The 25,186-nt window shown below is 50.2% G+C and overlaps 1 protein-coding gene across 15 annotated transcripts in view; it reads left to right on the top strand.

Moving 5' to 3' along the window:
* Positions 1-21,683, top strand: part of ubr4 (ubiquitin protein ligase E3 component n-recognin 4) — a 74,956-nt gene extending 53,273 nt beyond the window's left edge. For all 15 annotated transcript variants that reach the window (XM_031905467.1, XM_031905471.1, XM_031905472.1 and 12 more), the window contains 32 exons: positions 792-930; positions 1,055-1,180; positions 1,274-1,402; positions 1,507-1,850; positions 1,928-2,018; positions 2,267-2,351; positions 2,620-2,747; positions 2,863-2,992; positions 3,869-4,026; positions 4,111-4,220; positions 4,889-5,030; positions 5,364-5,445; positions 5,711-5,884; positions 6,999-7,120; positions 7,946-8,143; positions 8,684-8,764; positions 8,847-8,934; positions 10,135-10,262; positions 10,339-10,446; positions 10,526-10,645; positions 11,381-11,571; positions 11,900-12,073; positions 12,616-12,715; positions 13,705-13,923; positions 14,466-14,579; positions 15,318-15,460; positions 15,619-15,744; positions 16,824-17,018; positions 17,282-17,506; positions 18,564-18,654; positions 18,958-19,120; positions 20,939-21,683. In XM_031905467.1, coding sequence (XP_031761327.1) covers positions 792-930; positions 1,055-1,180; positions 1,274-1,402; positions 1,507-1,850; positions 1,928-2,018; positions 2,267-2,351; positions 2,620-2,747; positions 2,863-2,992; positions 3,869-4,026; positions 4,111-4,220; positions 4,889-5,030; positions 5,364-5,445; positions 5,711-5,884; positions 6,999-7,120; positions 7,946-8,143; positions 8,684-8,764; positions 8,847-8,934; positions 10,135-10,262; positions 10,339-10,446; positions 10,526-10,645; positions 11,381-11,571; positions 11,900-12,073; positions 12,616-12,715; positions 13,705-13,923; positions 14,466-14,579; positions 15,318-15,460; positions 15,619-15,744; positions 16,824-17,018; positions 17,282-17,506; positions 18,564-18,654; positions 18,958-19,120; positions 20,939-21,003 — 4,489 coding nt within the window. In that variant the 3' untranslated portion in view covers positions 21,004-21,683. The remainder of the gene's footprint in view (positions 1-791; positions 931-1,054; positions 1,181-1,273; positions 1,403-1,506; positions 1,851-1,927; positions 2,019-2,266; positions 2,352-2,619; positions 2,748-2,862; positions 2,993-3,868; positions 4,027-4,110; positions 4,221-4,888; positions 5,031-5,363; positions 5,446-5,710; positions 5,885-6,998; positions 7,121-7,945; positions 8,144-8,683; positions 8,765-8,846; positions 8,935-10,134; positions 10,263-10,338; positions 10,447-10,525; positions 10,646-11,380; positions 11,572-11,899; positions 12,074-12,615; positions 12,716-13,704; positions 13,924-14,465; positions 14,580-15,317; positions 15,461-15,618; positions 15,745-16,823; positions 17,019-17,281; positions 17,507-18,563; positions 18,655-18,957; positions 19,121-20,938) is intronic.
* The last annotated feature ends 3,503 nt before the right edge of the window (positions 21,684-25,186 follow it).

The raw sequence follows: 25,186 nt of genomic DNA on the forward strand, positions 1-25,186 counted from the left end.
TGCTGATCAAAAACTTTATTATAAATGCAAAAGAATTGACCAGTGAGAATGCTGATTCCCAGCCCCCTGTCTTATACCAGGGGGCGTTTCCATTAGGGTTCTGTCTTATACCAGGGGGCGTTTCCATTAGGGTTCTGTCTTATACCAGGGGGCGTTTCCATTAGGGCCCTGCCTTATACCAGGGGGCGTTTCCATTAGTGCCCTGCCTTATACCAGGGGGCATTTCTATTAGGGTCCTGCCTTATACCGGGGGGTGTTTCCATTAGGGTCCTGCCTTATACCAGGGGGCGTTTCCATTAGTGCCCTGCCTTATACCAGGGGGCGTTTCCATTAGTGCCCTGCCTTATACCAGGGGGCATTTCCATTAGTGCCCTGCCTTATACCAGGGGGCGTGTCCATTAGTGTCCTGCCTTATCCCGGGGGGCGTTTCCATTAGTGTCCTGCCTTATACCAGGGGGCGTTTCCATTAGGGTCCTGCCTTATACCAGGGGGCGTTTCCATTAGTGCCATGCCTTATACCAGGGTGCGTTTCCATTAGTGCCCTGCCTTATACCAGGGGGTGTTTCCATTAGGGTCCTGCCTTATACCAGGGGGCGTTTCCATTAGGGTCCTGCCTTATCCCGGGGGGCGTTTCTATTAGTGTCCTGCCTTATACCGGGGGGTGTTTCCATTAGTGTCCTGCCTTATCCCGGGGGGCGTTTCCATTAGGGTCCTGAAAGGTTGAATTTGATGGATGTTTATTTTTTTTTTTTTAACCTCATCTACTACAAATATCCAATCTCTTTCCTCAGATCCATTAATTACGATGAGAAGGATCCGTTCCTGTGCAACGCCTGCGGTTTCTGCAAGTACGCGCGCTTTGATTTCATGCTTTACGCCAGACCCTGCTGCGCAGTGGATCCAATTGAAAACGAAGAAGATCGGAAGAAAGTGAGTTTGAGCCATTTTGCCTAAGGCGCCAGTTCTACCCCTCTTTTGCCTCTACCGCCCTCTACTGGCCAAGTTATTAAGTGCAGATTTCTCGGTACTTTCTTATTTCCACATTCACCTTCAGGCTGTTACCAATATTAACACCCTGCTGGACAAAGCTGACCGTGTGTACCACCAGTTGATGGGCCACCGACCCCAGCTGGAGAATTTGCTGTGCAAAGTGAATGAGGCTGCGCCGGAGAAGCCCCAGGTAACTGTCCCTACAAAGCTGCTTTGTGCCCATACTGCTGTGTGGCCCTTTCCTGACGCATTGGTGTTGATTTCTCCGGTTTGTGCCCTACAGGATGACTCTGCAAACGCCGGAAGCATAAGTTCTACCTCTGCCAGTGTGAACAGATACATCTTACAGCTGGCCCAGGAATACTGCGGAGACTGCAAGAATTCTTTTGATGAGCTCTCTAAGATCATTCAGGTATCCGTTTCTGACTCCCAAAGCCTAAAGGGGGGGGGGATATTGTGTCCCATTTGTATCCCATTTGCTCCTTTACACCTTGTCCATTATTTCTGCCGTTGCAGAAAGTCTTTGCCTCTCGGAAGGAGCTGCTGGAGTACGACCTTCAGCAAAGAGAAGCAGCCACTAAATCTTCCCGCACCACCGTGCAGCCCACCTTTACCGCCAGTCAGTACAGATCCCTGTCGGTGCTGGGCTGCGGCCATACCTCCTCCACTAAGTGCTACGGATGCGCCTCGGCCGTGACCGAACACTGTATTACGCTGCTCCGTGCCCTGGCCACCAACAGTACGATCAGGCACATCCTGGTATCACAAGGGCTGATCCGGGAACTTTTTGACTATAACCTGCGACGTGGGCCTGCCACCATGCGGGATGAGGTGCGGCAGGTCATGTGCCTTCTTACCAGGTATGACCAAACCCCATTGACTCCTGATTGGCTCTGTCCTCCAATAGCAAGGCTAACGCTTATGGTTCCATCCACAGGGACAATCCAGAAGCCACACAACAGATGAACGATCTGATCATAGGGAAGGTGTCCACTGCTCTCAAAGGCCACTGGGCCAATCCGGACCTGGTAAGGGCACTAACATTTGTCTCTGTGTCCCTATTGGCTGCATGTAGACCTGTTGGGAAAAGGGAATCCTGTCCCTATTATCAGCACTATTCGCTGACCGAGGGGTTCCCTTCCATGGGGGACCTATGGGTCCAACCTCCTATTGACAGGACACTTGACAAAACTGGAGATGGAGCTTTACCCCTTAGGTCCCCTGGAGACACCAGAGAAATATATGATACACCACTGTTCTATTTTGTGCCATTTAGGCCAGCAGCCTTCAGTACGAGATGCTGCTCCTCACAGACTCCATATCCAAAGAGGACAACTGCTGGGAGCTCCGCCTGCGCTGCGGTGAGTTTAACCGTTTTTACGGGAAGGACATTTGCCACATTATATTAAAGGGTAACTACTGCCATTAGCTGCATCTTTAAGGACTTCCTTTCTAGTGATAAGTAGTAATTGCCACACATGTTCCCTACATTTCAGATAACTGAATGGTTATTCAGTAACCCCCCCCCCCCCCCGCGTTATCTCGTTAACATCAATAATATTCTCTGTATCAAAGAGACCTTTTATGTTTATATAATCGCTGTTTCTCCTGTCTGCGTTATCCCTGTAGCTCTGAGCCTGTTCCTGATGGCTGTAAATATAAAAACCCCAGTAGTAGTGGAGAACATCACTTTGATGTGCCTGCGGATCCTTCAGAAGCTCATTAAACCCCCGTCTCCAACCAGCAAGAAGAACAAGGTACACATCCCTGCACGTAATAGGCTCAGCAGTCTGACTGCCATGTAATATAACTGGTCTGTTTTACAGGAGTGCATACAGCTACATGGTAATATTATTATATTGTGTTGATTAGGAGGTTCCCATGGACACCCTTACAACAGTCAAACCCTACAGCAATGAGATTCATGCTCAGGCCCCGCAGTGGCTGAAGAGGGACCCGAAGGCCTCGTATGAAGCTTGGAAGAAATGCCTCTCTGCCCGTGGTAAGGTGGATTCTATTTTGATGATAGGCTGACAGAGTAGTAGTGTTTTTGGATGCCGGGGTCAGTGACCCCCATTTGAAAACTGGAAAGAGTCAGAAGACGAAGGCAAGTAATTAAAAAAAAAAAACATAAAGTGAAGACCAATTGAAAAGTTGCTAAGAATAGGCCATTATACAACATATTAAAAGTTAATATGAAGCTGAACCCCTTTAATGCCTCTTGCCCAATGCCAAAAGGAGATAATATAGGGACAAAGACATAACTCTGAACCGAACCATCAATTAATAGAGCTTCCAGCATTGTAATCTGTTTTTCCAATGGGGCTAGCCATATTCTTCATTTCCCAGGGTGCCACAGCCATGTGACCTGTGCTCTGATTAACTTCACTCACACTTTACTGCTGTGCTGCAAGTTGGAGTGATATCCCCATCCCCCCCCAGCAGCCGATCAGCAGAACAATGGGAAGGGAGCAAGATAGCAGCTCCCAGTAGGTATCAGAATAGCAATCAATAGTAAGAAATCCAAGTCTGGCTTGGGACTCCTCCAGTTACATGGGAGTAGGAGAAACAATAGGTTAGCTGAAAGCAGTTCTAATGGGTAGCGCTGGCTGAAAGCTCAGACTCTGGTCCAATGCACTGAGATGGCGCCTACACACCAATATTACAGCTACAAATACATTTGTTGGTACAAGAATAAAAGGTTAAATGGCAGAGGGAATTATTTGCTGTGTAACAGTGTCATTTAGAAATACAAAGTACGCAATAAATATCATGGCAGAACCATAGAGTTGCCCCACATTCAGGGGCAGGTCCCTGTGGAGATGGGAGGGGCCTTTATCCATCAATAGGAAATAATCGCAACCTCTCTTCCTGGCAGGTACAGATCAAAGCGGCAAGTCTCCCAGCAAAGCAGAGAGGCGGCAGTTGTACTTGCAGGAGAAATACGTCTGGAAATGGAAACAGTTCATGAGCAGGAAGGGCAAAAGGACGTCACCCCTGGACCTCAAATTGGGGCACAACAATTGGCTGAGACAGGTGAGTGCGGTGGGAGTTCTTCTTTTCTCTGCTCTCCTCCTGCCTGTCGGAATACAGAAATAGTAACCCATTGCCTTATCACAGGTTTTATTCACCCCGGCCACCCAAGCAGCTCGCCAGGCTGCATGCACCATCGTGGAGGCATTGGCCACCATTCCTAGCCGCAGGCAGCAGGTCCTGGATCTACTCACCAGGTCAGTATGGGTCAGTGAAGCCCAACCATAGCCGCCAACATGGCTTTCATTTTGCTCAGCATTGGCTTCAGCTATGCTGCACCTTTAATAGGTTACAGAACGGCCAGTTCTTAGCAGCTTTTCAGTTGGTCTTCATTTTTTATTTATCATTTTTGAATAATTTGGTTTCATCTTCTGACTCTCCAGCTTTCAATAGGGGGTCGCTGACCCAGCAGCCAAAATCTATTGCTCTGTGAGGCTGCACTGTTTTTGTTACTTTTTATCACTTATCTTTTTATTCAGACCCTCACTCCTTTTCATTTTTCAGTTTCTCATTCAAACCAGTGCCTGGTTGCTAGGGTAATTTGGACCCTAGCAACCATAGCTGCTAAAATTCCAAACTGGAGATTAGCCGAATACAAAGCCAAATAAATCAGAAACCACAAATAAAACAAAATGAAGACCAGTTGCAAATTGTTTCAGAATAGCACTCTACAACAAAGGAAAATGTAATTTAAAGGGGAACTACCCCTTCAAATCAACTAACAACCTAAAGAGGCTATGCATGTACAGTATTGATCTATTCCATACCATCTGAATATGTATTTACACAGTCCTCAGTCTGAGACCCAGCAACCTAAATTCTTCTTACTCGTTCATGGTTTTCCCTCTTGTCCTTCCGATTACAGCTATTTGGATGAGCTGAGCGTCGCAGGGGAGTGCGCCGCCGAGTATCTGGCCCTTTATCAGAAACTGATCAAACCCGCTCACTGGAAAGTGTATCTCGCAGCCAGAGGGGTCCTGCCGTATGTGGGCAATCTCATCACCAAGGTATCTTACCCCTAAAGGGCTCCTTAGCAGTGTATATATATATATATATAATATTTTGCTTTGCTTGGTGGCAGCCAGACCATATCGGTATGTGCCTTCAGTCTATGCACAGTTATACCACCTAATCAAATATATATATATAGATAGATATAGATAGATATATATATAGATAGATAGATATAGACATATAGATATAGACATATAGATGATATATAGATATAGACATATAGATGATATATAGATAAATAGATAGATGTATATAGATAGAGAGAGATGTATATAGATATGTCATGTGTATACAGGTAGATACTAATGTGTATGTTTTATTCTCAGGAGATTGCACGTTTGCTGGCACTGGAAGAAGCAACTCTCAGTACAGATTTGCAGCAGGGCTATGCCTTGAAGAGCCTCACAGGTTAGTCTTGGAAGCGCAACCGTCATATTGGGGCATTTATATTATACTGTGTAAGCCAACATCACCGGTGATGTTGCCCATAGCAACCAATCAGAAATTTGAATAGAACGGTCACCTACAAGAAAACAAAGGCAAAGATCGGATTGGTTGCTATGAGCAACATCACCAGTGATGTTGGCTTACACACTGTAATAAATATGCCCCATTGGGTTCCTCTCCCTCTTGTACCTTTACTTATTTTATTGACACATCTTATTCTTTCTAGGCCTCCTGTCATCATTTGTGGAGGTTGAATCAATCAAACGCCACTTCAAAAGCCGCCTGGTTGGCACTGTATTAAACGGCTACCTGTGCCTCAGGAAGCTGGTGGTGCAGAGAACCAAGCTGATAGACGAGACCCAGGACATGTTACTGGAAATGCTGGAGGACATGACAACAGGTAAGGCGACCGTTTCAATTGGCTCTTCTCTGATTTGCATTGTACAAGGGCAGCCATATTGGCAGGGAAAAACCTTGTGCATCCGTTTTGTTACTTTTTCATGCAAAAGCAAAATATTGCACAGGAAACACAATGCAGCGATCTGCAGCAGAGAGGTTCCAAGCTGTGGCAGTTGAGAGGGTCCCCAGCCTGTGGCCGCAGAGAGAGGGTCCCCAGCCTGTGGCTGCAGAGAGAGGGTCCCCAGCCTGTGGCTGCAGAGAGAGGGTCCCCAGCCTGTGGCTGCAGAGAGAGGGTCCCCAGCCTGTGGCTGCAGAGAGAGGGTCCCCAGCCTGTGGCTGCAGAGAGAGGGTCCCCAGCCTGTGGCTGCAGAGAGAGGGTCCCCAGCCTGTGGCTGCAGAGAGAGGGTCCCCAGCCTGTGGCCGCAGAGAGAGGGTCCCCAGCCTGTGGCCGCAGAGAGAGGGTCCCCAGCCTGTGGCCGCAGAGAGAGGGTCCCCAGCCTGTGGCCGCAGAGAGAGGGTCCCCAGCCTGTGGCTGCAGAGAGAGGGTCCCCAGCCTGTGGCTGCAGAGAGAGGGTCCCCAGCCTGTGGCTGCAGAGAGAGGGTCCCCAGCCTGTGGCTGCAGAGAGAGGGTCCCCAGCCTGTGGCTGCAGAGGGAGGGTCCCCAGCCTGTGGCTGCAGAGGGAGGGTCCCCAGCCTGTGGCTGCAGAGGGAGGGTCCCCAGCCTGTGGCTGCAGAGAGAGGGTCCCCAGCCTGTGGCCGCAGAGAGAGGGTCCCCAGCCTGTGGCCGCAGAGAGAGGGTCCCCAGCCTGTGGCCGCAGAGAGAGGGTCCCCAGCCTGTGGCCGCAGAGAGAGGGTCCCCAGCCTGTGGCCGCAGAGAGAGGGTCCCCAGCCTGTGGCCGCAGAGAGAGGGTCCCCAGCCTGTGGCCGCAGAGAGAGGGTCCCCAGCCTGTGGCCGCAGAGAGAGGGTCCCCATCCTGTGGCCGCAGAGAGAGGGTCCCCAGCCTGTGGCCGCAGAGAGAGGGTCCCCAGCCTGTTGACCACTTTGCATCCAGTCTGTGGCAGTCCCCTTTCCCTCATGCCTTTTAACATTGCCTAATTTTCTGCCTTCCCTTTAGGAACCGAATCAGAGACCAAGGCCTTTATGGCAGTGTGCATTGAGACAGCCAAGCGCTACAGCCTAGACGATTACCGGACCCCTGTATTTATATTTGAAAGACTCTGCAGTATCATATATCCTGTGAGTAAGCGGAAAAAAAAAGTGTGTCTATAATTGTCTTCCCCTTAAAAAGTATCCGTTTGCAATTACTCAATGAGACACTCCCATTGGGGCATTCAGTGTTGCACTGATCATGCACAGATATAGCTTTGGCCGCTAGAGGGAGTGCTTGCTCTGTCACACTGCCATTCACAGTAGTTTTTTCCCAAGCTCAGTGCCATCAAACTCCAGTGTCCCACAATTCCCTGCACATGTGATGTCAGTAAGGAAAGGAACATCCCAGTGCAATGCATTGTGGGTTATGTAGTCCCTGCGTGCTGTCTGTAAGATGTGAAATCAGTGTTTTAGTCCCCTGCCACCCCTGCCAGGATTTCAAATGATGCAGAAAGAGAAGAACTGTTTTGCAGCTGGATTTCAGCATATAAAAATGGTATTTATTCCTACTTTTCGAAGGAACAGATTACAGTGATAGGTTTATTAGGGGTTTATTTAACAAATTTGGGTTCAGAAGCTAAAGTTCCCCTTTAAATTAGAACAGCGCAGAAGCAGTAAAGAGCTCTGTACTTATGTAAATAGTTGGGGGGTGGGAGAGACAGTCTTTGCCTGACCATGGGAAAGAGAACAGCCCACTAATGGGAAATCTAAAGTATCAGAACTCTGTACCTGGGCAAGTACTGGTGGGGCAGGACTAGTTACCCAGTGGGTAGGCAGTGGCCAAAGGTGCTTTTTGTATTTATTTACTCTCTAAACCCAGGGCAGTGGCCCACTATGTATCTATTGATTTTCAACCTTGTAATAAACCTTTTTTACCAATTCATTCCTTACCCCACTTTCTTGCACACACAGGAAGAGAATGAAGTGACAGAATTCTTTGTTACCCTTGAGAAAGACCCCCAACAGGAGGATTTCCTACAGGGGCGGATGCCAGGGAACCCCTACAGCAGCAATGAGCCGGGTATTGGGCCCCTCATGAGGGATATTAAGAACAAAATCTGCCAGGACTGTGACCTTGTGGCCCTGCTGGAAGACGACAGCGGCATGGAGGTGGGTATAAAGCACTTCAGGCCCAGAATTAAAGGGGAAGTTAACCTTTTAGTATAGAGTTAGTTAGAGAGAGGCCATTTCTAAGCAACTTTTGAATTAGTCTTCATTATTTGCCACATTCTAAAGGCCCCCATACACGGGCTGATAGAAGCTGCCGATATCGGTCCCTTGGACCGTAGGTGGGGATATCGGGTAAAGATCCGCTCGCTTGGCGACATCGCCAAGCGAGCGGATCTTATAGTGTATGGGGACCTTAACTCTTTGCAGCTTTCAAATAGGGGTCACTGACCCCGGGAGCCAACAATCTTTAGTTCTGTGAGGCTCCAGTTTTATTGTTATTGTTACTTTTTATTACTTTTCTTTCTGTTTAGGCCCTTTCCTATTCATATATCAGTCTTTAATTTAAACCACACGCTGGTTGCTATGGTAATTTGTACCCTAGCTATCAGATAGCTCCAATCTGGAGTTCTCTGTTGGGGGGTTATTTTATGATGCCTGTTTGATTCTAAGCTCCGTCTTGTTTCTTCTGTTCTCTCGCAGCTACTGGTGAACAACAAGATCATCAGCCTGGACCTGCCTGTTGCTGAAGTTTACAAGAGGGTTTGGTGTCCGACCAATGAGGTGCGTGTGGGATTTTCCCCTTGGTCTGCCATATTCATTAGGAATTAATACATTTTATATCTAATTGGCTCTCATTTTGCAGGGAGAGCCAATGAGAATCATCTATAGAATGCGAGGCCTTTTGGGGGATGCAACAGAGGAATTCATTGAATCCTTGGATTCCACCACAGGTAACCGTGCCCCCTACTGGCCTTTCCTTATGCAGACACTGATCTATAGATAATATACCGTATATACTCGAGTATAAGCCGAGTTTTTCAGCACACAAAATGTGCTGAAAAAAGCGACCTCGGCTTATACTCGAGTACTCAACAAATACAGACCCCCTCCAAGTGATTGCCGCTGCCCCCGCCAACAAGACAGGCTACCCGCATCAGCTCTAAAGCCCCGCCACGCGCACCAGGGAAGTTAAAGACACAGTCGCATGTTACCGGCACTCACGTTCGTCAGTCTTAAGGAGAAGGAAAGTGAAAGGTATACTTGTTTAAAGCATCAGCCCCCCTCCTGAACCGCCGCATTAAGAACTCACTAGTTGCTGCTGGTTCGGTGCACCATCCATCTCCTGTGTTCAATCTTTGGCTCCACCGCCATGTCACTTCCTCCTTGCGCCTGCTCCTAATGCGCATGTGCCGGCTTCGTGACTTTGGTGACGTAAGCGCTACGGGCGCGCTTATCTGTTACTGCCCTGCACATGCAGATTGCTGACGGAGAAGGTGAGGTTCCCTTTCAGAAATGGCCATAGCACTTTGCCCATAGCATTTTGCCCATAGCAAAAATAGACATTTCCATTTCCACCTTAAGAGGACACTTCTGCCATCAGAACTTGTTACAAGGCATTATTTATGAAATTATATGTTTAATAAATAATATTTATTTTAATTCTATTTTATACTGGTTTTGTGGCTGGGGATGTGGGACTGTGGAATGGCTGGTGTATGTGGGATACACAGGAGCATTCCGATTGGACAATAGAATGAAGTGGGCTCATTGTTTTTAGACTTTCCTTGTCCTTTAAATACCGGCACTCTCGTTCACCAGTCTGTGAGTGAAACCGCTGTGTATCCTTCTGTAATGTTTTTTTGACACTCTTCTTCACTTACAGAGCTAGTTAAACTGTTTTTCTTTAAAATAAATATGTAAAAACATATACCCCACTGATGCCTCAATTAATGTGATTTTATTGGTATTTATTTTGATTATTGAAACTTAGCAGTGGCGGCTGCATTTCCCACCCTAGGCTTATACTCGAGTCCAGTTTTCTTAGGTAAAATTAGGTACCTCGGCTTATATTCGGGTCGGCTTATACTCGAGTATATACGGTAACTGCCCACGTCACTACATAACCCTTTGGTGCTGCTGGTTACTTGCAGATGAAGAGGAGGACGAGGAAGAAGTGTACAAGATGGCAGGAGTCATGGCCCAGTGTGGCGGCCTGGAGTGTATGCTGAATCGCCTCACAGGAATCAAGGATTTCAAGCAGGGGCGCCACCTTCTCACCGTGAGTCTGTAACAAGCCCCCAATAGCATAGACATGAAGTCTGATTTATCCGTTTAACCATCTCCTTCTCCTTCAGGTCCTCCTGAAACTGTTCAGTTACTGTGTGAAGGTGAAAGTCAACAGACAGCAGCTCGTGAAGCTGGAGATGAACACCCTGAATGTGATGTTGGGCACGCTGAACCTGGTGAGGAAGCAATAGGCCGCTGCTTACATGCCCTTGGCATCTAGTAGCCTCAACTGACCCCCTTGTGCCCTTCTCCTAGGCTTTGGTTGCTGAGCAGGAGAGCAAGGACAGTGGAGGAGCAGCCGTAGCCGAGCAGGTCCTGAGTATCATGGAGATTATCTTGGATGAGTCCAACGCAGAGCCACTGAGTGAGGACAAGGTTAGTGTTATCCTGTCCAATTAAAATGCTTAACCTTAAGGTGGGTATACACTGTTAGATCCACTCATTTGGTGGGCATAGGTGTTAGCTCAGGGACCGCATCAACAAGCCGGTGTGGTCCCCAATCCAATGGAAAAATCAAACCTTCCCCATTGAGATCTTACCAATTTCAAGCCAGATGTTGGTCAGGTAGGCCTGTCGGTGATACCAATACATGGGCTAAAGGTCTAAAGGGCCGATATCGGCAGCTGAAATCGACCCATGTATGGCCCATAGCAACCAATCAGATCTTTGCTTCTGTTTTCTAGCTTGTAAGAGACCTTTAAAATAGGGTTGCACCGAACCCACTTTTTTGGGTTCTACCGAACCCACCCTGATGGATTCTGCTGAATCCAGAACTGAATCCTAATTCAGGGACCGTGGATTCGGGCCGAAACCGAATCCATCAAAAAAAGTCTGGATTCAGCCCGATTCGGTACATCCCTACTTTAAAACCAAATTGCTTATTGGTTGCTATGGGCAGCATCACCGGTGATGTTGGCTTTCACACTGTAATAAATATGCCACAAGTTGTGCAGGCTACAATTCCCTCTGGTGGCCACTCCATACATGTAATAAGTCCATATATAGGTCCAAATAGGAGCTACCATGCCCTTAATTCATTAAGACCTTTCAGATATCAGTGGAAGACTTTAATGGCCGTGTCTTCACTCGTTTCTATGTCTGTTTCCCCAGGGCAACCTTCTGCTGACCGGAGACAAGGATCAGCTCGTAATGTTGCTCGACCAGATCAACAGCACCTTTGTGCGCTCCAACCCCAGTGTCCTGCAGGGTTTGCTGCGCATCATCCCCTACCTGTCCTTTGGCGAGATGGAGAAGATGCAGATTCTGGTGGATCGATTTAAACCCTATTGCACTTTTGAGAAGTACGTCCTGCCCAATAGTCTCTCTCGGCTTATTTAGTAGCGTTAAAGGGGTTTGTTTGCCTTTTGAGTTAACTTTGAGTATGATGTAGAGTGTAGTATTCCGAGACAATTTGCAATTGGTCCTCTTTTTTATTTGTATTTTACTTTGTTCAGCAGCTCTCTAATTTGGTGTTTCAGCAGCTGTCTGGTTGCTAGGTTCCAACTTACCTTAGCAACCAGAGAGTAGTTTGAATGAGAATGAATAGGAGAGTGGCTGAATAGAAAAATAATTTATAGAAAGTAACAATACAATGCAACGCAGATGAGCTAATTGTCTGCCCCGGGCCAGGTACGACGACGAGCACAGTGCCGACGACAAAGTCTTCCTGGACTGTTTCTGCAAGATCGCCGCTGGCATTAAGAATAACAGCAACGGGCACCAACTAAAGGACCTGATCCTCCAGAAGGGCATTACCCAGAATGCACTGGACTATATGAAGAAGCACATCCCCAGTGCCAAAAAGTAGGTCCCCCCCCCCACAACATGTCCGACCCATGGCAGCCATGTATAATAGTTGGGATAATGGGCATTTCCAAAGGGGGTGGGGCACTAAGAGCAGTGACCAATGCTAAAGGACCTGATCCTCCAGAAGGGTATTACCCAGAATGCACTGGACTATATGAAGAAGCACATCCCCAGTGTCAAAAAGTAGGACCTCCCCGACATGTCCAACCCATGGCAGCCATGTATAATAGTTGGGATAATGGGCATTTCCAAAGGGGGCGGGGCACTAATAGCAATGGCCAATGGGTGGCATTTTCAGGCTCCTGCTTTATGCCAGCCTTGGTGGCCACCTTGGGGTGCTAATAGCCTTTTATTCCCAGGTGTTGCTGCTCAGTGAGTCTCTATAGGAGTTTAGACGCCAGTGGAAAGTTTGTTTAACTGGAGAGACAAATTACAGAACACGCCACAGGGGAAGGAAGGATTTATGTTGGCACAGGGTACGGGCGCGCTGTTTGTGCCTGTGGTTCTGTTATTGCCCTAATGTGAATCTTCCCTTGCAGCCTGGATGCAGATATATGGAAGAAGTTCCTGTCCCGGCCTGCTCTGCCCTTTATATTGCGCTTGCTGCGAGGATTGGCCACACAGCACCCTCCCACCCAGGTATGTTGTTATTGGCTCCTGATGTTGCCTTGGGTGCCATGCCTTCTCTGTGCCAACTGCTATTATTTCATTTCATTTACCAGATCAATCTGTTGCCACAGGTACAGTCCTTTATAAACGTGTCCTATAAATCAGTCTATTGCAATTACGTCATTATTGGGTTCTCTGCCCGCATTATTTGTTTGCTCTTCCATCGATTTATCTATATAATTATATAATTATAGGATTGGAGGATCACCTTAGGCTTGAGCTTGTTATTCAAAATCCCATAGAGCAACAGAAAATCCACATCAAATAGGATCTGTGCCACTGTGACAGAATGCTCTGTTATACAGATAGCTAGAATCTCAGCCATAAAGCAGGGCAGGACTGCTGCTTACAATGGGGGGATCAGATAGGATCTGTGCCACTGTGACTCTGTTATACAGATAGCTAGAATCTCAGCCATAAAGCAGGGCAGGACTGCTGCTTACAATGGGGGGATCAGATAGGATCTGTGCCACTGTGACAGAATGCTCTGTTATACAGATAGCTAGAATCTCAGCCATAAAGCAGGGCAGGACTGCTGATTACAATGGGGGGATCAGATAGGATCTGTGACACTGTGACAGAATGCTCTGTTATACAGATAGCTAGAATCTCAGCCATAAAGCAGGGCAGGACTGCTGCTTACAATGGGGGGGTCAGATAGGATCTGTGCCACTGTGACAGAATGCTCTGTTATACAGATAGCTAGAATCTCAGCCATAAAGCAGGGCAGGACTGCTGCTTACAATGGGGGGGGGATCAGATAGGATCTGTGCCACTGTGACAGAATGCTCTGTTATACAGATAGCTAGAATCTCAGCCATAAAGCAGGGCAGGACTGCTGCTTACAATGGGGGGGATGCTAAATAATAGTAATTCTAGGATAGGGGTCTGTATGGGAATCAAACCCTGGCTCCCTGTGCCGAGAATCCCATAAATCCCGAGTATTTTTCTTCTCTCAGGCTCTGATCGGCACCGACTCCATCTCAAATCTGCACAAACTGGAGCAGGTCTCTAGTGACGAAGGTATCGGGACTCTGGCCGAGAATCTCCTGGAGGCTCTCAGGGAACACCCGGATGTCAATAAAAAGATTGATGCTGCGCGGAAAGAGACTCGGGCGGAGAAGAAACGCATGGCGATGGCAATGAGGCAGAAAGCACTGGGCACTTTGGGGATGACTGTAAGTACCTACCTGCACCGCCACTCCTCTAACCCACAGGAACATTCCGTCCCCCACCAAGTTCTAAATAAACATTTGTGCTTAGTACAGGGGAATCCCTATGTGCCATAGTTTTATGGTATCTCTCTGTACAGGCTATGAGCAAACTTAGGGGGCTGTTCCTGCTGAATTGTGCTTAGTACAGGGGAATCCCTATGTGCCATAGTTTTATGGTATCTCTCTGTACAGGCTATGAGCAAACTTAGGGGGCTGTTCCTGCTGAATTGTGCTTAGTACAGGGGAATCCCTATGTGCCATAGTTTTATGGTATCTCTCTGTACAGGCTATGAGCAAACTTAGGGGGCTGTTCCTGCTGAATTGTGCTTAGTACAGGGGAATCCCTATGTGCCATAGTTTTATGGTATCTCTCTGTACAGGCTATGGGCAAACTTAGGGGGCTGTTCCTGCTGAATTGTTGAAGTGGGCCCAAAACACGTCTGGCTTCTCAATACAATGCAAGCAGACTGGTCAGTACCAATACCAGTACCTGTTCTGTTCCCTAGACAAACGAGAAGGGTCAGGTAGTGACGAAGACCACCCTGCTGAAGCAGATGGAGGAACTCATTGAGGAACCCGGACTCACCTGCTGCATCTGCAGAGAAGGCTACAAGTTCCAGGTAGAGTTGGTGCAGAGATGCTCTGTGATTGGTTTATTTTAGAGAGGGCCGCCATATTGCCTGTACAGCTTTGGCTGCAGTGCACCCTTATGGCCATTAGAGGGAGCCTTTGCGTCACTATAGGCTTTAGTTTCCCTTTGCAAACAAGAATCCTATTCCCAGCAGGTCTAAGTGACACCCTTCAGAACAAACAAGTAGGCGGGGCTCAGAATGAATGACCAAAGTGGATCAGTATTCAGTACTAGGGTGGATCACCCTGACGCAGCCTTAGAAACCGTTGCCAATCATCGCCCAGATCCCAAGTATAATAACATGCCAAGCTATTCCCTGACTTGGCACGTGCCTGTTTGATCCATCAACTCGCTCTAATGAGCCAGCCGTGTCGGTATTAAAATTAAAGGGGAACCCAAAAAGAAAATAATCGTAAACTTAGTCACATTGCTACGGACAGTTTTATTCTGACGTAACCGCAAAGGCCTTAGAGATGATTAGGGAGCTGCAAGCCTGATATTGGCACAGTAAAACTGCTAATATCTTGGCAACTGTTCATAGAAAATGAATGGAAATTGTAGAAGTTCTTAAGTTGATCCTATTTGGGTTTATATCCCCTTTAATGCTCTAAGAAGCCCCCAAACACTGCTCATTTGACTGCAGTCAGGGGTGGAGCTTAGTCTCTCATTGGGTTCCTATCATACGGGGTCCTTACGCCACACCTGCCCCCTCTGTTCTACCCCGCAGCCCACCAAAGTGCTCGGCATTTACACCTTCACCAAACGCATGAACCTGGAGGAGCTGGAGAACAAGTCGCGCAAGCAGCAGGGGTACAGCACCGTGTCCCACTTCAACATCGTGCACTACGACTGTCACCTTGCCGCCGTCAGGTACCGTATTTATTATATATTGGAGTCACGGGGGGGGGGGCCACGGCTGTAGCCCAAATGCTTGGCCCTCACCCCCTGTGTATGCAATAAATATCTCCCTTTATATTATATATATATATTATATTATACTTATCTGCTGATTGTATGTTGCGCTGCAGGTTGGCCCGAGGACGGGAGGAGTGGGACAGCGCCGCCCTGCAGAATGCCAACACTAAATGCAATGGCTTGCTTCCTGTTTGGGGCCCCCATGTACCAGAGTCTGCATTTGCAACTTGCTTAGCTAGGTACGATACCATTGCCCTTTCTCCCCCCAGTGGGGTAACTATAGAGGGGGGGGGGGACAGAGACGTAATAAAAAATAATTCCCTCCTTCCCAGCTGCTTTCTTAAGCAGTAGATGGGAGCAGAGGACAGTGATGGGTGGGGAAACAGGTGGGTTGGAGGCGGGCAGTGGGTGGGGAAACAGGCGGGTAGGAGGCGGGCAGTGGGTGCGGAAACAGGCAGGTAGGAGGCGGGCAGTGGCTGGGGAAACAGGTGGGTAGGAGGCAGGCAGTGGGTGGGGAAGCAGGCGGGTAGGAGGCGGGCAGTGGGTGGGGAAACAGGTGGGTAGGAGGCGGGGAACAGGTGGGTAGGAGGCGGGCAGTGGGTGGGGAAACAGGTGGGTAACAGGCGGGCAGTGGGTGGGGAAACAGGCAGGTAGGAGGCGGGGCAGTGGGTGGGGAAACAGGTGGGTAGGAGCCAAGCAGTGGGTGGGAAAACAGGCAGGTAGGAGGCTGGCAGTGGGTGGGGAAACAGGTGGGTAGGAGGCTGGCAGTGGGTGGGCCACTGGGTAACAATGGCTGTGCACTGGGCCCCTCAGAATTATTTTTTTGCTTGGGGGCCCAGCACACTGCTGTTAAGATCCTCAGAGGCGGGCACTGTATGCATAGAGGGGAACTGTGATTGGGTGACAGAATTTGCAGCTGGTTAGAGAACTAGCAGTAGCAGAGGGCTGTCAATTACTACAGCTGGCAGCACCCCAGGGGGGGGGGGGTGGTGGTGTAGTCATAGCAGGGAGCTATTAGAAGGTCGGAAGGTACAGGAATATGCTGCAAAATTAATAAAGGCAAAGTTGCCTCACTTCAGCTTGGGAAACACAGGGAAAAAGAGAAGGAAAGTTACAATCACTGGGGGGGGGCAAAATTTTAGGCACTTTTTCACTCTACTGGGCTGGGGTATCAGGGGAGTACAATCCCTGGGGGGGTGCCTAACATTTTGGCGTAATTGTTATTATAAATGAGCCCAATGTGTTGGAGCCGTACAGTTACCCAGCAGGTCCGTGCCCCTGATACTCACCCTGTTTGTGTGGTTCCGCCCCCCCCAAGGCACAACACATACCTGCAGGAGTGTACGGGTCAGAGGGAACCCACCTACCAGCTCAACATCCACGACCTGAAGCTCCTCTTCCTCCGATTCGCCATGGAGCAGTCGTTCAGCGCCGACACGGGAGGAGGGGGCAGGGAGAGCAACATCCATCTCATCCCCTACATCATCCACACCGTGCTCTATGTGCTCAACACGTGAGTGTCCCGCGCCCCTTCCTGGCCCCTGAGGGCCAAACAGAATCTAGATTGTTTTGATTGGTGGATTAGGCTTTGCCCTTTCTAAACATGGGCCAATAGACATGGACCAAACCAAGTGCCAAAAAGGGGGCAACTCCCCTATACTGTATATTGGCCTTTGGTGCAATGGTGAGGGCCGGCATATTGTGGGGGGATTTGGCTGCCATTTTGTTGGTCAGTTGGCCAATAATAATTCTATGTACGTTCCTTCTTTACTCCAGAACCCGGGCCATATCCCGAGAAGAGAAGAACGTCCAGACCTTTTTAGAGCAGCCCAAAGAGAAATGGGTGGAAAGTGCCTTCGACGTAGACGGACCCCATTATTACACGGTGCTAGCGCTTCACCTCCTTCCCACCGAGAGGTGGAAAACCATCCGAATCGACGTGTTACGCCGGCTGCTCGTCATCAGTCACGCGCGGGCAGCGTCGCCCAGCGGCGCCAACAGGTATTGGGGGGCCCCCCGGCTACTGGAGCTACGTGCCCAGGCAGGTTGCCTTACCCCCTGGGTCATGTGAATTGGCCGCAGTTACCTATTAGGGTCGGCATTCCTGTGTTGGGCAGGGCCTGTCCCAGTGATCTCACTAGAGGTGTGCCCCTCCCACATTCAACAGGCTCAGCTCGCATTCCAAGGCAATGTGCAAGGCTCCCTGCGATTGGTTCAATCCCTTAATTACAGGACCGGGGAGTCTCCCACTCCCTCTCCCAAGGGCCCTGCCTGCCTGTGCAGGATAATGGGGAACCTTGTAGGGTGCACCCCCCCGCCCCACTGCCCTTGGGTTTTATATCTAACTCCTCCTATTGGGACTTATGTAATAAAAGGCACTAAGCGACACATAGCGACCAATGAGAGATTTGCTTTTAAACAAGTAAATGCTCCTTGCTGATTGGTTGCTATGGGTTACTGTGCAAACTTAGTGAATTTATTACCTCCTAGTGCACATCCATAGGCCTGAACCCCACCAGGGTCAGACTTGGGGGTGCAGGGCCTACCAGGGCCCCAAGGCCTCCACACCCCCTCCCCCGAGTGCGCATAAATCAAACTTACCTTCAGTGCATTGGGCGACTGGCAAAAAAGTGTCTGCACACTCAAAAATTGCGAAAGAAAAGAAAATTTTATGAAATATAAAACATAGAAAATAAAGCCCAACGCGTTTCAACCCAATAATGGGTCTTCATCGGGGCAAAAAAGTTTTTGTAACTTTTCCCCTGATGAAGACCCCTGATTTAGGTTCTGATATTTTGTATCATTGGGGGACTGAACCCCACCCACCCCATAGCTGAAAGCTGTGGGACCCCCAGCACATACTCCTTTGTATAAACCCCACAATACAAGCCCCTCCCACCCCAGGAAATGGATATAGAGCAGCCGGGGGACATGTGGGCCTTCCCATTCACTTACATTGGAACTGCCCAATTAACTGGTTCTTTGCTGGCACAGACCTATGTACACACGCTGCAATTCCATTCAGCAATCATTAACCCTTTCCTGTTTTCCCTCCCAGGCTGACGGATAAGAGCATAAGAGACTACTCCGTGTATCGCTCCAGCCTGCTCTTCTGGGCCCTGGTCGACCTCATTTATAATATGTATAAGGTAAATACCCCCCCCTGTACAGAGCCCCATCTGTTAATGTTTTCCTGCTTGTCTGGGGGGTCATTTATTAACACTGGGCAAATTTGCCCATGGGCAGTAACCCATGGCAACCAAATCAAACTGTTGCATATATTGTTTTACCTGAAAAAAAGCCAATCACTGATTGGTTGCTATGCGTTACTGCCACATTGTCTGCCAAAGTCCATCGCCCGTGTCATTCCCAGACTGGCATGGGGGGGGGCACACTTCTTTATTGTGAAGATCTGTGTTGATTTTAACTCTTTGGTCTCTGTCCGATTGCAGAAGGTACCAACGAGTAACACAGAGGGGGGCTGGTCGTACTCCCTGGCTGATTACATCCGGCTCAACGACATGCCCATCTACGAGGCTGCCGACAAAGCCCTAAAGACCTTCCAGGATGAGTTCATGCCGGTGGAATCCTTCTCCGAGTTCATAGACGTGGCCGGTTTGTATCTTTTTGGTTTTGTATTGGGATTTAAAGCCGCAGGACACCTTTTTCTAAGTAGTCAATTGAAATAGCAACCACATGGTCTGGCTAGGGTGTGCGGGGCCCACTGTGGCTCCCACCCCAGGGGCCCCGCACACCCCCGATGTATTCCCGGTGTCCCACCAGCCCAGTCCTGCCCATGTTTGTGCTGTAACCTCCCCAAACCAGTCAGCAATGAGTCCAATAGCCCGGTGCCATTAACCTGTTAGGCTACTAACATTCAGGTACCTGGGAAACCCCAATGAGCCCAGGCAGGTATGTGGGCCCTGCTGTTCATCCAATTATTTTGCCTGTACCATGGCCACTCCTACTTCCTGTCGGAAGTGGGAAGAATAGACCCATTGGGCTATTTTCTTGTGGGCCCCTGACTTCCCAGTCTGACACTGCAGCCATTTTTATCTGGAGTCCCAGAGAAGAGGGGCAACTTGGGAGGGTGTAATATGGGGGCAGCTGGGGAGGGAGGGTGCCCTGTAATATGGGGGGCAGGTTGGGAGGGAGGGTGACCTGTAATATGGGGGCAGCTTGGGCGGGAGGGTGCCCTGTAATATGGGGGCAGCTTGGGCGGGAGGGTGCCCTGTAATATGGGGGCAGCTTGGGAGGGAAGGGTGCCCTGTAATATGGGGGCAGCTTGGGAGGGAGGGTGGGTGCCCATGGGGGGGGCAGCTTGGGAGGGAGGGTGGGTGCCCATGGGGGGGCAGCTTGGGAGGGAGGGTGCCCTGTAATATGGGGCAGCTTGGGAGGGAGGGTTCCCTGTAATATGGGGGCAGCTTGGGAGGGAGGGTGCCCTGTAATATGGGGGGCAGCTTGGGGCGGGAGGGTGCCCTGTAATATGGGGGCAGCTTGGGAGGGAAGGGGTGCCCTGTAATATGGGGGCAGCTTGGGAGGGAGGGGGGTTCCCATGGGGGGGGGCAGCTTGGGAGGGAGGGTGCCCTGTAATATGGGGGCAGCTTGGAGGGAGGGTGCCATGGGGGGGGCCGCTTGGGAGGGAGGGTGCCCATGGGGGGGGGGGGCAGCTTGGGAGGGAGGGTGCCCATGGGGGGGGGGGCAGCTTGGGAGGGAGGGTGCCCCATGGGGGGGGGGCAGCTTGGGAGGGAGGGTGCCCATGGGGGGGGGCAGCTTGGAAGGGAGGGTGCCCATGGGGGGGGGGCAGCTTGGGAGGGAGGGTGCCCATGGGGGGGGGGCAGCTTGGGAGGGAGGTGCCCATGGGGGGGCACTTGAGGGAAGGTGCCATGGGGGGGGGGCAGCTTGGGAGGGAGGGTGCCCATGGGGGGGGGGCAGCTTGGGAGGGAGGGTGCCCATGGGGGGGGGGGCAGCTTGGGGAGGGAGGGTGCCCATGGGGGGGGGGGCAGCTTGGGAGGGAGGGAGCCCATGGGGGGGGGGCAGGGCCCATATGGGAGCCTCTTGCTGCTACTTCCCTTAATACAAAAATGAAATGTTACGTTAATGAAAGAGTAGAATAGAGAGTAGTAATAACAGTTTCCCTGTAATTGCCCCGTATAGTAACAAATCGGTTGGTTAGTACTCGGCCGCACATAATGGATGTTTTTGCAGCTAATTATACGCCCGGGAATGTGCTGCCCGGTTATTTGGTGCTGACGTAACCGGTACCGGTACTTTATAGGCTCAGAGACTGGTGCAGCCTGTGGGCCGGTTATAGTTCAGCTAGGAGAGCTGGGCCTCTGCCCCACAGATGAGCAGCCTATGGGGGTTCCCAGCATCCCCCCAATATAATTCTGCTGGGAGTTGTCACTTCTGACCATTGTCCCCTCTCTGTAGGGCTTTTATCCGAAATCGAAGACCCTGATGGCTTCCTCCGCGATCTGCTCAACTCGGTCCCCTGAGCCCCCACAGAAACGGATTTGCTTTAAGCCTCTGCCGATTCCGTGCCCCTTCTGCCCCCCGAGTGCCTCTGTAACGCCCCCCCATTCTGAGTTGTGCTGTGTGTCCCTGGAAGCAATGGGCCTAGAGCCCCTGGAGCAGCAGAACCCACAGCACCTTTCCTGGTTCTTGCGCCTCATTCTCACCCCCCCGAGACCCAGAGATGTCACTGCCCCCCCGAGTGCCGGCTTTTCGTGTATGAATTTTGCAGTGTGCAATAATCCGGATCGATTAAAGAACATCGCAAAGTGAGTGGGAACTGGACCCAGCGGCACCACAGGACTTTCCTCTTTCCAATTGCATGAATTATCCGGTCCCCGGTGCGGTTCCATGAGTGCATGTCCCTTCCCAACTGCCTCCATCACCATAACAACGTCCTGCTACTTACCCCTCACTGAGCTTCCCCGTGTGCCCCCCCAGCCCCACAGGGGCCCACGAACTTCCCATCTGACAGTTAAGGATGGCAGTCTCTCAATATCAGGGGTCCGGCTACACATCTCCGCTGCGCCAGTTTGGGTCGGGCACATGTCGGCCTGGTGTGTGTGTATTTGGTTTGATCCCTCTGTATAAGCCTCTGTGAGTTCTGGTGGCCCAGATTATCCGCTGTGTGTAAGTCCAATAAAGCTTTCATTTCTCAGTCTGAGACAAGGGGCTGCTGATATGTATCTGCTGGGGGGGGGGGGGCGCTGCCGAGGCCTATCTGCTGGGGGGTATCAAATCTCAACTGATGGTCTGTGTGATGCTCCCAGCCAATGGGCGGCAGTCTTCTTTCCAAGGTTGGACAGGTTCCCTGGGTGGCAGGGAAAGGTTCTTATGTTAAGGGCGGGTCCAGTTGACTTTGTAACCCAATGTAAATACAGAAACCCGATATCGGCAGATACTGATCAGCAGGGGCCGCCATGATTGCTCCGGTCCAATAAATGTCCATACACACTGGTGACACGGGCCACTTTTTGGGCATAAGGTACACAATGATGGGTTCTGGAATGGTTCTTTAGTGGCCAATGAGTGTTGGAATTAGGCCATTAGTCTGCCCCATAACCCTTTGCTCACTGAGTATTCCTGGGATGGCGCCACAGTTTTGATTGGCTAATTGTTGGCCTGTGAGGCCTCCTAATGAGCAGTTAGTCGGTACATGGAACCAAGGGCCCCTTGCTCAGGGACACCCCACAGTTATGGGTACAAAGGGGTGGTGGGTATTTGATATAAATGAGGGAATCCGGCGTTGCCGAGCCGTATCCAGCGCCACTCACGTTGGCAGAACACGAGCAAACTGAGTAAATAAGGCTTGGCCTATAGGGGAAGCCTGTGAAGCGGTGCCAGGGCCCCGGCAGGAGGTACAAGATGGCGGAGAGGGATGCCAGATGCCCCGAAGGGATCCCTAATGGTTTGTTGTGAAACCGTAGCCGTCTGATTGCCAGATGCCTCCCTGTTACCTGGATACCCCTTGTTGCCAAGTAGCGACGCCTTTGATGGAAGGGAGTCTGCCGCACTCGGGGCCCTTGTGTTTGGGGAATGACTTCAGAGCAACGATTGGCTGATGGGGATATTTATATGTATAATCCCCTTGTTATTGTGCCAAGGAACACACTCATTATGGGTTTAACATCTCTATTGACTGGGGATTGACTATTCCCTACTGGTTTATATGGCTGCCAAACTCTGGGTTCAGCCTCGCCCATGGGTGCCCTCTTTGTTGTGGGTGTTGCTATGCGCAGCGTGCCATTCCCAACAATGCCGGGTGGCTTTCCCTTCTGTCCATTGAAATGACTCCTTCCTTGCTTTGGCCTATGGCCAATCAGTACATGAGAAAGTCCAACGTGGTTAGCCAATCAGAGCTTCTGATGTATGCCAGGCAATGCTGTGACCAGTCAGAACTTGACCATCCCGAGCATTAGTGACGGTATCCAATCAGATCACAGGACTAGACCAACCTGTAGCCGATCAGGGGGGTTACAAAGATCACATGGATAAAGGAAGCAGCCTGAGTATTAGGGTGTTCCCAGTACAAAGTTAGGGTGAGTGGGGAGTAGAAGCTGCTGCCATTACTATACACTAGGGGGCCCCACCCCTTGGATCAAAAGCTATCTGCCCCTCCCAGTGTAAACTGCCATTTGAGTGTTCTAGTCCCGCCCACTGTTTGAGTTGCCTACTTCCTGCCCCTTTCTCTGTAAGTGTTTTAGTCCAATTCAGTGTTGGAGTTAGACTCTCCCCCCCCCCCCCCCCCTATAAGAATGGTCAAGTCCAGCCCACTGTGAGTTCTTTTCTTGTCCCTTAAACGGTCATCAGTGTTCTGGTCCCACCACTGCTTGAGTTCATAGCTGCCTTCCCTACCCTGTAAGCTGCCATTAGTGTTCTAGTCCAGCCCCCTTCTTCAGGTAGACTTCCGGCCCCTCCTCCTGTAACCCTTCCATCAGAATGTTCTCACCACTGTTTGAGTTCATAGCTTTCTTTTCTTACCCCGTAAGCTGCCATTAGTGCTCTAGTCCAGCCCCCTAGCTTAGGTAACTTTTGGTCCCCCCCCCCACATAAGCCTTCCACCCACAGCTTTCATTACAGACTCCCCTTTAAGCTGAGATTGGTCTAGTCCAGCCCACTGTGTGAGCAATGTAGGCGGCCATTGTTGTTCTAGTCCTACCCACTTCCTGTCCCTACCCTTTAAAGTACCCTCAGTGTTCTAGTCCCGCCCACTGCCCACTGAGTTACATAGTCCCTATAAGACCCAGCAATGGCCAAGGTTTGGTGCTAAGGGCATGTGTCCCCAGTGCACAGAATGGCCAGCAGGGGGTGCTGGTGAGAGATTTTCCCTTATCCCCTTAGGTGGGATCAATGGTAGAGGAATGGCTGGGGAGCCACGTGGGCCACTTACTGACAGGGAGGTGAGTGCTGCTTTATAGAGTAGGGTGGAGTAACCACGTCTGGATTCCGTTCCATATTTACCGCACAAGTGATACCTGTATAATTAGCAGCCGGCACATCCCCTGCCGGTATCGCTCAGCCAGCAATTAATTGATTGCTTCCTAATTAAGCTGAAATGGTGGAACCAGCGCCCTGAGCTTCTTACTCCCCAAGGTGAGTCAGTTAGAAACACCCACGGCCGAGGCAAATCTGCACCCCAATGCCCCGGCCTGAGTCACCAACCAGATTGGCTGGTCTGGCTACTAACTCTCCCTAGTAACGTCTGGCCGGCTACTAACTCTCCCTAGTAACGTCTGGCCGGCTACTAACTCTCCCTAGTAACGTCTGGCCGGCTACTAACTCTCCCTAGTAACGTCTGGCCGGCTACTAACTCTCCCTAGTAACGTCTGGCCGGCTACTAACTCTCCCTAGTAACATTTGGCCGGCTAATAACTCTCCCTAGTAACGTTTGGCCGGCAAATAACTCTCCCTAGTAACGTTTGGCCGGCTACTAACTCTTCCTAGTAACGTCTGGCCGGCTACTAACTCTTCCTATTAACGTTTGGCCGGCTACTAACTCTTCCTATTAACGTTTGGCCGGCTACTAACTCTTCCTATTAACGTTTGGCCGGCTACTAGCTCTTCCTATTAACATTTGGCCGGCTACTAACTCTCCCTAGTATTGTTTGGCCGGCTACTAACTCTCCCTAGTAACGTTTGGCCGGCTACTAGCTCTTCCTATTAACATTTGGCCGGCTACTAACTCTCCCTAGTAACGTTTGGCCGGCTACTAACTCTTCCTAGTAACGTTTGGCCGGCTACTAACTCTTCCTATTAACGTTTGGCCGGCTACTAACTCTTCCTATTAACGTTTGGCCGGCTACTAACTCTCCCTAGTATTGTTTGGCCGGCTACTAACTCTCCCTAGTAACGTTTGGCCGGCTACTAGCTCTTCCTATTAACATTTGGCCGGCTACTAACTCTCCCTAGTAACGTTTGGCCGGCTACTAACTCTTCCTATTAACGTTTGGCCGGCTACTAACTCTCCCTAGTATTGTTTGGCCGGCTACTAACTCTCCCTAGTAACGTTTGGCCGGCTACTAACTCTTCCTATTAACATTTGGCCGGCTACTAACTCTCCCTAGTAACGTTTGGCCGGCTACTAACTCTTCCTATTAACGTTTGGCCGGCTACTAACTCTCCCTAGTAACGTTTGGCCGGCTACTAACTCTTCCTATTAACGTTTGG

Source organism: Xenopus tropicalis, chromosome 7, assembly GCF_000004195.4.
Source record: "Xenopus tropicalis strain Nigerian chromosome 7, UCB_Xtro_10.0, whole genome shotgun sequence".
In the NCBI taxonomy this organism is placed as follows: domain Eukaryota; kingdom Metazoa; phylum Chordata; class Amphibia; order Anura; family Pipidae; genus Xenopus; species Xenopus tropicalis.